A 14638-nucleotide genomic window follows, 5' to 3' on the forward strand; every position below is an offset into this window, starting at 1 on the left:
ATCACAATGAAATATGGAGCAAATAACTGTCTGCACTCTCTTTAAATTTCAGCCATTTCATGGTTCAATATACGAGTGACAACAAATTACACTGACTGTATATGAACCATGAAGGCGAATCTATACAAAGACAGAATCAACTTGTAGCCTATTTGTAGCGTTCACTACTACATTGTATGTCTCTGAGAATTACGTTTGAAAACTAAAACAGAGGGGATTTCTCAGTGGCCATATATTGCAGGTGGCCGCTATACACAGGTGGCCACTATTAATAAAGGTAGGTTTGACTGTACTTTGTCTGGGGAGGATCAGAACTCACCAATAATTTCTCCATCTTTTGATCGGTGAGAGTAGCGTGGTCCTTCTCCGCCTGGACCCGCTGGGCCAGGTTGTGCATCTGGGTCCTGGTCTCCAGCTGGTCTATCTCGGCCTGGTTAGCTAGCTGGTTCAGGGCTTCCCGACTCGCCTATCAGCACAGGGAGGGAAAGTATAATGTTCACTGCTATGGCACTTGTCAAGTACTGTATACGCCATATATTTCGCGAGTCTCAATTTTCGCGAATCGGGAATTCCCGACGATTTCGCGAGTGGTTAAATCGATCGTGGAGTCCTGTTCTGAACACAGAAATGTACATGCATACGTCATATTCATATCGGGATCAGAGTCAAAATCTTAGCATGTCTTTAATTTCGCGAATAGCACCCGACTCGCGAAATTTGCGAAAATAAAAACCTTGCGAAATATTCGGCGTATACAGTATGACCTCATGTAGCGTGCCTGGATCAAGTTCCTTTAAAATCCACTGAGCATCATTTTTTGTTTTTTTCCCAGTCCTGGAGTACTTTCTTAGCTGATTGGCACAGATGTCCAGAAGCAAATTGTCAATGAATAGAGATTCCCCTCTAATCCCAGGGCCCTGTTTCATATAAGCTGTTCATAAAGTTACGATCAACTTACGAGTGACTGGTGATCAGTTCTTGTGCTGAATTATTGAAATTCTGATAAGTATAGCACATCAGAGCTGATCACCAGTCGCTCATAAGTTGTTCGTAACGTTACGAACAGCTTTATGAAACAGGGCCCTGTTGTGTCACCACGGCCTTCCTGTTGGACAGAGGCACCTTGCTACACCTGAGTGAGCAAAGTTGTCCTAATTAAAGGTGGGTTCCGCCTTTTATTCGGACCTCCTTGTCCTCATCTCAGCCACTTCAAAAACAATTTTTTCATCAAATAAATTTTGAATTCCTCTGAGAATTTTAGGCCCCTTTATATATCATAAGATGTTTCTCACTATCACAAAAAAAAAGTTGGAAACCTGAAGCCCCATCTCAACCAAAACTATGCCATCCCTTTAAATGGCAAAAAAACAAAGTGCCCGAAAATTTCCACTTCTGCAGTGATATGTTTCTCATGAGCTTGAACCGAGACTGCACTCACCTTGATCATTTCCTGAGCCTTCCTAGTCTGTGCTCCAGACCTCAGTCGCTCCTTGGTCAGCTCCTGCTGCTGCTCCAGGGCCGTCTGCTCCAGCCGGGCCTGGGTCTGCCTTGCCTCGGACAGGGCCCTCTGGAGGCTGCTGTAGCGGGACTTGAACCAGCCGTGGGCCTCTTGGAGATGGTTGGAGATCTGGTGGGTATGGATGGATGGATGTGTGACAGGCACACAGGGGAACACAATAGAGCTGGTCCAGATTTGAATTCAGCCCAAGAGGAGTGTGCTCACTGCTGCAAGAGCGTCTTTGCTTTCCTGCTCTTGGGGCGCATGTTTGATTCTGATTATATCAATATTAATGTTTCAAGCACCATGAACACTATGATGGACTTGGATTGTAGCACTATATACAAAGCAACTTCTTCTTCAAGGAAACCTTGTTATAACAAGAACCTAGGGTCATGACTATTACCTTGTTATATCAGGTTTTTTACTACATCAGAGTACAAAAACACAAAGAAATATAAACAGTGTGAACCAGCAAATTAAAATCATCTTGTTACATAGGGGGTTTTATTTCACCTGACCCCCTTTAACATATAATGAGATTCCACTGTACAACTACGACAACTACTTAAACTTCTTCATCTAAATATAACAATTGTTCATGTTGTAGTAACTGTTACTTTTATCACTATGGTACTCATCACTACAGTCATTGAAGGAGCGGAAGAAGAAGATTCAAGGTAGAGATAACACAGGTTTAATACCGCAAGGGATTCGTTGCTAGCCTCAGTAAGTTTCTCCTCAGCTCTTAGAACTTCTGCTTATATAATCATTTCTACCTTGTACAATCCTCCCTAAAGTAACGGAAGGTGCCGAAGAAGAAGTATCAAGGTAGAGATCACACAGGTTACCCCCAGGGACTCATTGCCTCAGTGAACATCTCCTCAACTCTTATTACTTCTGCTTTTATCATTTCTATAATCATCATTAACCCTATTCTAACTGGGCTATTTGAGACCAAGTTTTTACTGGGGGGGGTCAATTTGAACCCCCCCCACCCCCCCCCCCCCCCCCCCCCCCCCTTCAGATCTCGGCCGCCGATCTCGGCCGCCGATCGCGTGATCGCCGCAAAATTTTGCCTGAACATAGAGCCGGATGTCAACTACAAGATTACATGGTCATACATTAGAAAAATGTTGATTTCATATTTTTTAATAAATTGATAAGCAAATTTATGCATGAATTCCTATTTTCACCTATACTCCATCAAAAAGAATGAAGGATTGCTAAATGTTTGTGTCAGAGTTCCTCAAGACACATCAAACAATTTTCTTGAAAAAAAATCGCGCAATCAAAATCAGTTTCTTTTGTTTTTTATTGTTTTGTTAATTTCTTATGTATTTTTATTGTTTTTTTCGACCTTTTGTTTTCTATTGTTTTTTGCCAAAATTTGTTGCAGGCACTTTTTCAAGCTTATCTACATTAGAATTGATTAATTTTAATGTTCAATAGTTGAAATAATCTAATTTATATCAATTAAACAAAAAAAACACAATTTGCATTGGATTTGCACACGAAATCATGAATTTGAGCTGTTTTCAGGTTGACATGCATATGTAAAACATTGCGTAACTTCAGAACGGTGTACCCGGACGTCGCAAATTTGGTCTCAAAATATGCGGGAGACTTCAATGAAAAAAGTTATGAAACGACGTGGCAAAATCTTTGCGCGTTGCGGAATCGTAGCGCGAAATGTCGAGGGGGGGTCAATTTGACCCCCCCCCCCCCCCCCCAGTTAGAATAGGGTTAAAGTAACAAAAGGTGCCAAAGAAAAATAATCAAGTTAGAGATTACACAGGTTACCTCAAGGGACTTGTTGCTAGCCTCAGTAAGCTTCCCCTCAACTCTTACTTCTTCTGCTTTTATCATTTCTATAATCATCACTATAAAGTAACGGAAGGTGCCAAAGAAAAATTATCAAGGTAGAGACTACACAGGTTACCTCAAGGGACTCATTGCTAGCCTCAGTGAGCTTCTCAACTCTTACTACTTCTGCTTTTATCGTTTCTACAATCATCACTAAAGTAACAGAAGGTGCCGAAGAAGAAGAATTAAGGTAGAGAGCACACAGGTTGCCTCAAGGTAATCATTACTAGCATTTCTGCTTTTTCTATAATGGTCATGGACATTACAATCACTGAAGGAGCAGAAGAAGACCAATCAAGGCAGAGAACACTAAGGTTTTACCTCAAGGGACTCGTTGCTAGCTTCAGAGAGTTTCTCCTCGGCTGCATTCTTCCTCTCCTCCATTTCCTTGAGCTCCTGCCTCAGTCTGGTGTGCTCCACCTCAAGCTGCCGTCCCTTCTCCACTTCCTTCTCTAGCTGACCCATCCTTTCCCTGATGAGAGGAGAGGGTTACAAGCACCATGGTTTGATGGAGAACACTGGCCTTTTACAAACTCAGAACCACAGTTTTATGCACATCACAAAAGGACTGTTAATACATGCCCAAACTTAACCCGTTGCATACGGGAACCTTGTGGCATGCATATTAAGTCTATTAGAACTTCAGAAGTCAGTACGAAATGGGTTAACTCTGTTGAACATTAGTCTGGATTATACTTTGGCAGGTGTCTATGGAAAATGCGTTTTACACCAAAATCAGCTCATCCTCAATGGGTTAAAAGGTCCCTGCAATCTAAATGTACATAAACTGTATGTTGACTTGTATTGATGCATTTTGGTCTGTACATGACAAAATCACTATAAAAGACTTCATGAAAATATGTTTCATATATATCTGAAAAAAAAAAAAAAAAAAATCTGCACCCTGCTTAGCCCCACATCTAAAAGGAAAATCCTTAGGATCATCTTTATTCATATTCCAGTTGTGAGATCATTCTCACATAACATTTTTGAGCTGAACAGTTGACACAGTTATGTGTTTTACCATTCATTGCTATTACTACCTGCACTTCAACTCACTACAGCATCACATGTTCTCTTTTATGCAAGTGCTTCTGACAAATTTTTGACATACATGTAGTAATGAATTCTTAGGCACAACGGGCCACCAAAACATCATTTCTGAAATGAGGGTGACCCAACATCTATTTCTGATGGCCCTGGGCCACACCAGGCCACCACTAATGCCAGGTCTTGATTTAGGGTGGATCCCTTAGGTGGAAGAACTTCTCTGGAGGGACGCTGAAGGACCCACCTGGATTGAGAGGACTCCTGTCTCTGGGCGTGGGACAGACCCTCCAGCTCCCTCTGCAGTCCCCCCATCTGGTCCATGAAGGTGGCGATGGTCTGGGCCTGGTCCCGGTTCTTGGCCGCGTAGTCCGCCTTGGTCGCCTCCAGCTCCCTCAGCTGGTCCTGGATCTGGCCCAGCTTGGATTCCAGGTCCCGGTTGGCCTGCTGGGTGCCGCGCACCTGGGACAGCTGGCTCTTCTGGCTGCCAATGCGAGTCTGTACACATTAGGAAACTGGGTAAGTTTTCCTGCTCTTCATATCACATTAATCTGTTCCAAAAGTCTTGTCATTCACTTTTTTGCCCAATAATTCTGGACAAAAGGCTTTAGACAAATTTCCATTGAAAATTGTGACTGCATTTCAGTTTATATTTCAATAAAGCTTCAAAGGAGAATGTAATTTTCCACATGGACATTTATGTACTTCAGATATCTTATGCAAATCTAGTGCAAAGTTAGGATGACAAAATTCCACATCTGCTCTCATCAATCATATCAACACATACATCTATCACCTAAATGGAAATAAAGACAAAAGGTCTCAGCCATAGTCTTCCATATTAAATCTCTATGTCTAAATACATAAAGATTTCATATAACCACCATGTACTAGTGAAGTTTAACTGTTCAAATATTCATGGGGTTGCCATCTTGTATTTTCTTTGTCAGTACCTTTACCTATACCTTTTGGCGTCAAGAGGGTCATAGGCCTTGCTTTTCTTTTGATAAAGCTCAGAGTAGTTTACGTGACACATGGCAAACAAAGGCAGAATGAGATGATCCTTAGTAAATGTTATCACACAGGTGCATCATATTTCAAGAAGATAACAAAATGTATATCCTTCAAGATTGTTTTAGTCATATAGGTCTTGTTTTCATGTGCCCATCCATCATTGGTGAAGTCCAAATGCCCTTCAGTCCACTGACCTTTAGCTTGGACACTGTATGCTCCAGGTCGTCCACTCTGGTCTGGAGAGCTTTGTTCTCCTTGGCCAGCTGCAGTGCCCTCGAGGTGGCGTCGGCGTTGGCCTGGCGCAGCTGACCAACCTCCTTGGTCAGCTTCTTCTGACTGCTGTCCCTGGCCGCCTGCAGCTGCTGCTGCGTCCTCTGGAGTTGCTCTTCCAGCTCAGACCGGGCTCTCTGCGATTCCTCTTTTTCATGTTGCCTTAATGAGGACAGCATTTAGTAACAAGATAAGAATATCAGGCGAAGTGAAAATATGGAAGGCAATCAAAGTCCAATATGATCCAGAAGAAAAGCAAGCTATCGTATTATCAATGGATTCCTTGACCTTTTACAAAATTAAATTCCATGACTTTTCCATGACTTTTCCACTTACAGTTTTGAAATCCAGGACCCTTTTTTGGATGGTAACTTCATGTAAACCCAAGTGGTTAGTGTTAAATAAAAGTAAACCACTATCTTAGAAAAGTAAGCCTAGTGTCAATACAAAGCAACAGTGTGTATACCACCCTAACACTGTCTGTAGCAAACAAGTTAGTCCTTTTTATTCAATGAAATGTTCTCCTTAAAAATAAAATTACATTGCCAATAAAAAAGATCACTAAAAGGCAAAAAATATATAAATTTATATATTTCAATGACCTTTCCATGATATATCTATAATAATGCATATTTCCACGACTTTTCCAGGCCTGGAAAAATATTTTCAAAATTCCATGACTCTTCCATGTTTTCCATGACCACAGGAACCCTGTTATTAGTACATTGATTCCTGTACATCACATATTAGTATCATTGCACTGATGCATGGCAAGATGATTTGCTGGGGCTGACCTGGTCTCGGACAGGACATGATACTGAGCCTCCCTCTTGTCCAACTCCGCCTGCAGTCGCTCCGACGCGACCTGCAGCCCGGTGATGGTTGCTAGGGCCTCCTGCAGCTGGGCGGCCATCTTGGAGTGGGACTTGGATGCCTGGACCAGTTCCACGTTCAGACTGGCAAGCTGGAGTGATTTTGATGCAGATTGGAAAAGAGAAAAGAGAGGAAAGGGAAGGAAATATTTCAGAATTTACAATGATGCTCCAAGTACCTGTTCACAACCTGCACAAACCGTGGAGTTCACTATCTTGTACAACTTGGGAGTTGGAGGTCACTACCTTGTACGATTGCTGGAAATTATCTCAATGAAATAAGTTAAAAAAAATACAACGGCAAAAATTGCAACACAGTTTTAGTTTAAATATCATTTTGGTTTTGACTGAATTCTTCTTGGCATTTGCGTGCATACAATTTTTTGGGAATGAAACTGCTCAGGCATTTGTAATGTTCATCGAAGAGCTTGTACAGGGACAATGATTTTCTACATGCACAACTTTCACGGATCATCATACGATCTGAATGTACTGCATCATGTCTAAGCACTGTACATCACCCATCTGACCTCATTCTGCGCTGTACCTGGTTAGATTCTGCTGACTCCATGGCAACCAGCTGTTCCTGCAATCGAGCCACCTCCCTCTGGGTCTGTTCGGTGCTTCGTTTGTGACTTTGCCTGTGAAGCATTCAAGATTAGAGTTAACAGAATGGCATGCTTTTGTTTCTTCCTGTCATGTAAGGATGATTAATATTTGATGCAATTTCCATGTCAAAATCATCCATTATTTGTATACTTCAACAGGATATCAAGTCATTTCAATATTCAGATATTTTCATGATGAATTTGTTTACATTTTGAAATAAACAGTGAGAAAATTATTAGACATATTGCTTTGTAATAGCTTCAAACTGCTACAAACACATAACTGTGTAAGTCTATATACCTATACCAGTACATACATTGTACATGTATATTATTTTGATGTGTGCATATAAACATATGTTGATGTGTTGTTGCCATGCATTTTTGTGCTCTGTGTTCTACAAGTACACCTGATCCATGTATGCCAAAACCTGAAATGCGAAAAATATCATTTTGCTCATTCAACAATGAGAAACCAGTCATGCGTAAATGTCTTCATTCATCGAGAGACCACACCTCTCATGTCTCAGCCCCGCCAGCTCCTGATCCTTCTTGCCCATCTCCGTCTGGAGCGTTTCCACGGCAACCTGCAGCTGGCCGTGGGAGATCATCACGCTCTCCAGAGTGGACGCCATCTTGCTGTGGTCAGTTCGGGCATCCTGTAAGCTCTGTTGCAGACTGCCAGTCTGCACACAATTCATACATGCATATGTACATAATTAAACAATTGCATATGGGCAATAGTAAAATAATAAATTATTTTTGTGAGTCCTAGCCTATGTGTTGCTTCCCTGTTCATACTATTTGTGCTAAATGTCAACTGTGCCATTTCCATGTGAATATACATTATGTAACTGTCATTTTCATTTGGTTGAATAAATAACAACAACAACAACAACAACAACAACAACAATAATTATAATATCATTCATAGATGAAAGTGAATCCAAAACTTTCTTCATTTATTATAATATGAGTATCAGTGGCTTCATGAAAATCTCATTGATTACATGTGGGTGAATTTATACAACACCTGCACACAAAGTTTGATGTACATGTATATTCCATTGATACTTTAGCCATTGCTGAATCAATTTCAAAATGAATCATTCTACATCATTGCAAATAGTGATTTCTATTCCTCTAGTCAAAGTAGTTATGTATCTTAAAGCGCCATCTTTCCCATTTCTGATCTTCTGCTTTAAAAATTGTGTTTAACCCCTTACCAATGGCCACAAGGTGGCTCCTGTACTAAGTCTTTAGAAACTTGAGAGCTGCAAAGGGAATGGGTTAATTGGCTCTCTTTGTAAGAATGTCTCCTGTAAAAATCTAGAACATTTGTGGTATGAAACTGTCCTGAATTGGGACCGACAACCTTTTGTCACGGCATGATACTTACGCAAATTGCCAATCATGATTACAGCGTACATTATCATTTTACTCACATTCAATGCATTGTGTAGACAAAAACTTGCACATGAATTTTGCTTTTGCAAATCTTGGCTCCTCGTAAAATTCACAAAAGTTTCATGAACACAAAATTTCTGGTGATCACAGTTACTATTACACCTACCTTCTCTTTCTCCCTCAGTTGGAAGGTGTCCAGGCTGCTCTTCAACTTTTCCATCTCTTTCAGAGCCCTATCTCTGGCCTGAATGGCAAGAGCAAAGTCTTGCTCTTTTCTCTTAGCACTGGCCTGCTCCTAGCAACCAGAATTGAAAAAGAGGCACAGGATTTTAAGAGACCAAGTGAAACCACAATATAAGATTCACCAAAGTTCATTTACACTGTTTCATTCAGTCAGCAACTAACAGAGGAAAGTGAAATTTTACTTTTAAGTAAGCACTACTTAAAAAAAAAAATATATATATATATATATATATATTACAAAAGAAAAAAGCATTGTAGAGTTTGTTTGTTTGTTTGTTTGTTTTGGTTTTTTGTGTGTGCCAGAGCTTTTATATTCCTAGTGTGGGACAGTTACTCTACGCAGTAAAACAGACTATCATTCATGATAAATTACTTGCAGTCTAACCATTACAAAAACAATTTTAAAACACGCTATAAGTCACAAGAGGCTGTTATTGATACCCATGCTCACTACATAACAGGACAATCTACAGAAACAAGCAGTCAAACAAACCAAAAACCTTATATATTGAGCATGACCATCTTTAATTACAATCCATACATCAAATATCCAAAGATACCATCCAGAAGTCTCATCTCAAACATAAAAAAAATCATGGCCTTGACTTCACAAAACAATAATCTATCACAGCACAAGCTCTTCCTTGATTTTGAATTTTGTCAAGTTTCTGTTGTGCTGATAGCAGCTTTGATAACTGTCACAGCCTTTCTCACTACCAAACACAAGAAATGGAAAAACCAGAGACAGCATCATCCTACAGTCACGTACCTGCTTTAGGACATTTTCCGTGTGTTGTAGAGTTTTCTTGGCCTCATTTAGCTCTTTTACAGTCTAGAATCAGAGAAGAAAAAAAAAAGAAACAAAACTGATGAATTCTTGAAATGTAAACATGATTGCAGAGGAATCTATTCTCAGAGCTAAATCAAGTCTGTATGATACAAATCCAGCTAATAAAGCTTTCTGCATGTGTCGGTGTACAATGATGGAATGGTCATGTGTGCTATCAAACTGTGGCATAAAAAAAGGGAAAAAGAAGTAAAAAGGACCAGATTGCATAGTTACGACAGTGAGAAAAGAAGAGTAAGCGAGACATTTCTGATCTGCCTCTCTTAAATGTCAGCTGACAGGCATAGCGGAGGCAGGTATAACAACCTGTGCCATGCAGAAAGATATCTTTTCTTTGTTTCTTTTTTTTTTTAGAGAGAGAGAGAGAGAGAGAGAGAGAGTATCGAGTTGTCTCCTTCAACACCAGGTAATTTTAAAGAGAATGTAATGTTGCAAGGAGATGCAACACAAGACATGATAATGAAGAATGCATAAATTTATCGCAACTCACTGCCCATGAATACTTAGGGGAAGAAACTTTAAAAACATTGCGGTATAAGCACAGGAACATTTTATCACTGGGGTGACAAGACCTGCACTTCAGTGATGTCCCATCAAAGTCCCAGCTGTCTTACTCCAAAAATGAAGCCACCATGGCATGACAGAGGAAAATCGTAGGCGATCTCATTTCTTATAGTGCCTTGGCTGCCGTGTTTTTTGCTCTCCTGAACATTTGACATTTTTGAGATACTAGGTTTTGTCACCCCAACAATGAGTTGCTTTTCATAAATCTCTTGTGTGTTTTTTTTTCAGATTTCAATGGGGAAAGTACAAAAAAGAGAAAAGGGACAGGAAAAATAAACATTGTTTATCTGAAGTCTATTCACACACAAACTGCTGTAAGAACTTATTAACCCGTTGAGGACGGCCCGATTTTGCTACAACACATTTCCCATAGATGCTTGCCAGAGTATGCTTGGGACTCATCCTCAATGGGTTAATCATACCTCACTGAGTTTGCTCTCAAGTTCAGCTTTGGCTCTCCTCTGCTTGCCGGCTTCTGACTGCACCGTTTCCATGGCAGCGAGTTCTTTCGTGAGCTGCTCCACCCGATTCTGCAACTGGCCCTTCTCGTAAGCCAACCGACTCTTACTCTCGAGCAGGTCCGATATGGTTGCCTCCACTTTCTCATGGGCAGTCTTGTGAAATGAGAGCACAAAAAAATAGGATTGGAAATTTGTAAGCACTATGAAAGGCTAATCTGAATTTTCTACTATCACTCCTAAAAGAAGAAACAAAGCTGTGTATTTTCTTTTTGTTGTTTCTTGCTCACAATAGGAATGTATCTGACTGCAGAAAAAGTCTAGAAAGACATAACAATGCACAATGCACAAAATGGGCAACACGAGCTACACTCCTCGTGGAATCTGTGAATGACGGATTTAAGTATTGCGATGCCAAAGGTCTACAAAGTGAGAAGAACTTGACAATGCAGAGCACTCTAATTTCAAAGAAGACTGACACAGTAGAATGCTCTCATTAAAACAAAGCAATCTTTCTTACTATTTTATAATTTTTTAAACCATAGGCCCTATCGCAAACAGAGATGCAATCTGACATAACTATGTCTGAATATCTAACAAGAGACCCGCGGGTCTAGCGCTCACCTGAGTATCGCAAGTTCACCTTTCACGCAGTCACTAATCTAAATTATTCACAGCTCTACTAAAATTTGACCAGGCATTCTCAAGTAGACGATGAAAATGTACAATAAGGGCCCAAATTTTTACAGATTCCTTAACTTGGGGGGATTGGGCCCCCCCTGGGGCCCTCTGGGTGGGGCATGGTGCCCATTTTGATAAATTGAGATCCTAACCACCTAGGGATGCTACCTGCCAAGCTTGACGAAAATCCATCATAAGGTTTTCAGGAAGAAGATGAAAATGTACAATTCAGGCCCCCATTTGGACCTTCCCAGCCCCCCCCCCCCCCCCCCCTGCCCCCAAGAGGGGCATCCTTGGATCTGCTATGAACAAACTTGAAACTACAGTCATCAATATACTAACTCATAGTATTAACTTAGCTCTATCACTTCTGGTTCTAGAGAAGAAGATTTTTACAGATTCCTTAATTTTGGGGGGTTTGGGCCCCCTGGGGGCCCCCTTGGTGGGGCATGGTGCCCACTTTAAGAAACTGAGTTCCTAACCCCCTAGGGATGCTACCTGCCAAGTTTGATGAGAATCGGTCTTGGGGTTTTCAAGAAGAAGATGAAAATGTACAAAGTTTACGCATGACGCACGCCGGACGCCGGACGAAGGGCGATCGCAATTGCTCACTTGAGCCTTTGGCTCAGGTGAGCTAACAAAAGTCAGGTATCAGCCAATCAGAATTGAGTTTTGGTTTGATCATCTGACATACGTTTGATCTTGAGTCTTATGGAACAGAGCATGACAAAATACTGCGGTAACATTGCGATTCAGGGAACCCAACAGAGTTGACTACAATGAGAGTCCACTCTTTACGTAGATTTCTGGTATATGTTGTATGCAGCAGCATGATTTTGATTACATGTATGTGGACACTTAAAATCATTAGACATATCCACTCACCTGGTGTTGTTCTAAGACAGCAATCCTCTCCCTGAGTTGAGAGATTTCTTGTCCCTTCAGATCTCGTTCTCTGGTCAGGCTCTCGATGTCCGTCTACACAAGGAACAGAACAAGCCATGATTTTTATAGCACAAAGAAACTAAAGCTGAAATGATGAGCTTACACACATAACTTTACATGATGCATTATATTTACTGCAGTTTTCATTTGGTCAGTGATCAGTTCTGATATTGACTTGCACTGATATAACGGCACGGCAGTGAGAAACAAATCTGATAGCCTGGGATGATTTAAATTGACAGGAATTAACAGTTATCTTGATAGCGGTGGGTGGTTTTACGGTACACCACATAAATATATTCTTTTTTGGATGCACGAGTGCCGTCCTGGAGACATTCTTCTTAGGATGGTAAGTATATGCTTTCAAAAATGTTCTTTTCAGGACCACACTCACATCCAAGAAAATATACTTGTTGTATTGTGAAACCACCCACCACCAAACATTCTACCATAATGGAAACCTTCAAAAATATATTCAACTCAAGATAACTCTTAAAAGTTTTGGATGTTGACTTTGTCCTACGGAAATGTGGGTGCACCAGCTGTGTACGCGCATGTGTCAATAGTTTCGAGCATGCATCTCTGCCTGCCCACTTTATAGTCATTCACTATAGTATACAAATACACTGTACCATCCCATTATTCTTACAGCTGAAACAGACTTTATACACTGTGTACCATTATGGAGACAACTTACCTGAGCTTTACTGATTTTCTGCTGTACCGACTGTCTCTCTGCAGCCATACTGTCCACTGCTTGATTCACCTAACAACAAAACACATAGAGTGTGAAGGCAATATAGCAACAACAATGATTTCCTTTAGCATTAAAAAAGAAAGTGAGGCAATATCCACCTATCATTCAGACAAAAGGGCCATGGATTATCCAGAGGATATGGGCAGCCAATACCAGCGATCCCAACCATATAAACAGCATTGCAGTATTCTGAGGGCTGAAAGATGTATATTTTGGGGAAAAAAGGCAGTATTTTCACCTTTCTTGCAATAGACAAGTGCAGTATTATGTGGAAGAAAAGAGTATTTTTAATGAGATCTGCAGTATTACTGTCAAAAACAGTACAAAATATTGTTAAGAAAAAGTAACAGTAGGCATTTATTCAATAAACAAGGGTCAAATTACGAGTATGGGATCTTGGCGTGTAACAGAGTGTGCACACAAGTTAAGGTCGAACTAAACAAAGAACTAAAATAGAAAGAAAGAAAGAAAGAAAGAGAGGTTTAGGATGGAGAGATTTAGGATAAAGAGATTTAGAATAAAGGAAGTTAGGATGGAGAGATTTCGGATGGAGAGGAGAAGAATGGCTCCCACCTCGTCTAGGAGAGTCTCCTTGCTCCTCATGGCTGCATCCTTCTCCAGGCTCGCTTGGCGTAGCTCATCCTTCACCTGTGCGAGGGCACTCTCCTGTCAGATTCAAAAGAGGAGAGATGACATGACAGGCAATAAATGTTTGAACGCCATGTTTAGCCTATCACTTGCTATTTCCTTGGCTCATTTTTCTTTTCAATATCTTTCTATGAGACAAGCAAAAGGGTAGGAAGTCAGCTGAGTATTGAGAATTTCATGATGATACATCTTATTTTCTCTGTCTGCTGTAGTTCCAGTGGTAGAAGTATATGTATTAGCAGCAGTAGTAGTAGTAGTAGTGGTGGCAGATAATGTGTACTTGTACAATTACTACTGCAACTCCTTTCAGTGTTAGGAGGATAACACTGAAAACGATAATGATGACACTAATAACAAGAAATGATAATTACAGCATATGTTGATCAGTCTTAATTTCAAACTCTGAAGTCAATATAGGTATATACACAGAGACTCCAACCCCAAGCACCTTCTGATCTGGAAATTCTCCCGCCTGAAACCCCAAGCAAACGGGAGACTCCAACTTGATGTGCGCAAAGTTCCTTGCGGCCAGGGTCCAGGGCCCACTTAACCCTATTCTAACTGGGCTATTTGAGACCAAGTTACTGAGGGGGGGTCAATTTGACCCCCCCTTCAGATCTTGGCCGCCGATCTGCGACCGCCGCGAAATTTTGCCTGAAGATAGAGCTGGATGTCAACTACAAGATAACATGGTCATACAATGGAAAAATATTGCCTTTCTATTTTTAATAAAATAATTATGCAAATTTGTGCATGAAATCATATTTTCACCTATAACTCCATTAAAAAAACTGGAGGATTGCTAAATTTTTGTGTCAGAATTCCTCAAGACACATCAAACAATTTTCTTGTAAAAAATTAGCACAATCGAAATCAATTTCTTTTGTTTTTTATTGCTTTGTTAATTTCTTAT

The 14638-nt window shown here is 40.6% G+C and overlaps 1 protein-coding gene across 1 annotated transcript in view; it reads right to left on the reverse strand.

The window, feature by feature from the left end:
* LOC139734706 (coiled-coil domain-containing protein 150-like) overlaps positions 1-14638 on the reverse strand; it is a 37979-nt gene that overhangs the window by 547 nt on the left and 22794 nt on the right. The window contains exons 12-25 of the mRNA XM_071645498.1: positions 13651-13743; positions 13018-13086; positions 12261-12353; positions 10659-10850; positions 9595-9657; positions 8749-8877; positions 7692-7861; positions 7115-7208; positions 6490-6659; positions 5620-5857; positions 4659-4909; positions 3686-3836; positions 1439-1627; positions 320-466 (exon numbers count right to left, since the gene is read on the reverse strand). Coding sequence (XP_071501599.1) covers positions 320-466; positions 1439-1627; positions 3686-3836; positions 4659-4909; positions 5620-5857; positions 6490-6659; positions 7115-7208; positions 7692-7861; positions 8749-8877; positions 9595-9657; positions 10659-10850; positions 12261-12353; positions 13018-13086; positions 13651-13743 — 2049 coding nt within the window. The remainder of the gene's footprint in view (positions 1-319; positions 467-1438; positions 1628-3685; positions 3837-4658; positions 4910-5619; positions 5858-6489; positions 6660-7114; positions 7209-7691; positions 7862-8748; positions 8878-9594; positions 9658-10658; positions 10851-12260; positions 12354-13017; positions 13087-13650; positions 13744-14638) is intronic.

Source organism: Diadema antillarum, unplaced genomic scaffold (assembly GCF_040938485.1).
Source record: "Diadema antillarum isolate AM-2024a unplaced genomic scaffold, OU_Dant_1.0 seq00000542_RagTag, whole genome shotgun sequence".
NCBI lineage: Eukaryota > Metazoa > Echinodermata > Echinoidea > Diadematoida > Diadematidae > Diadema > Diadema antillarum.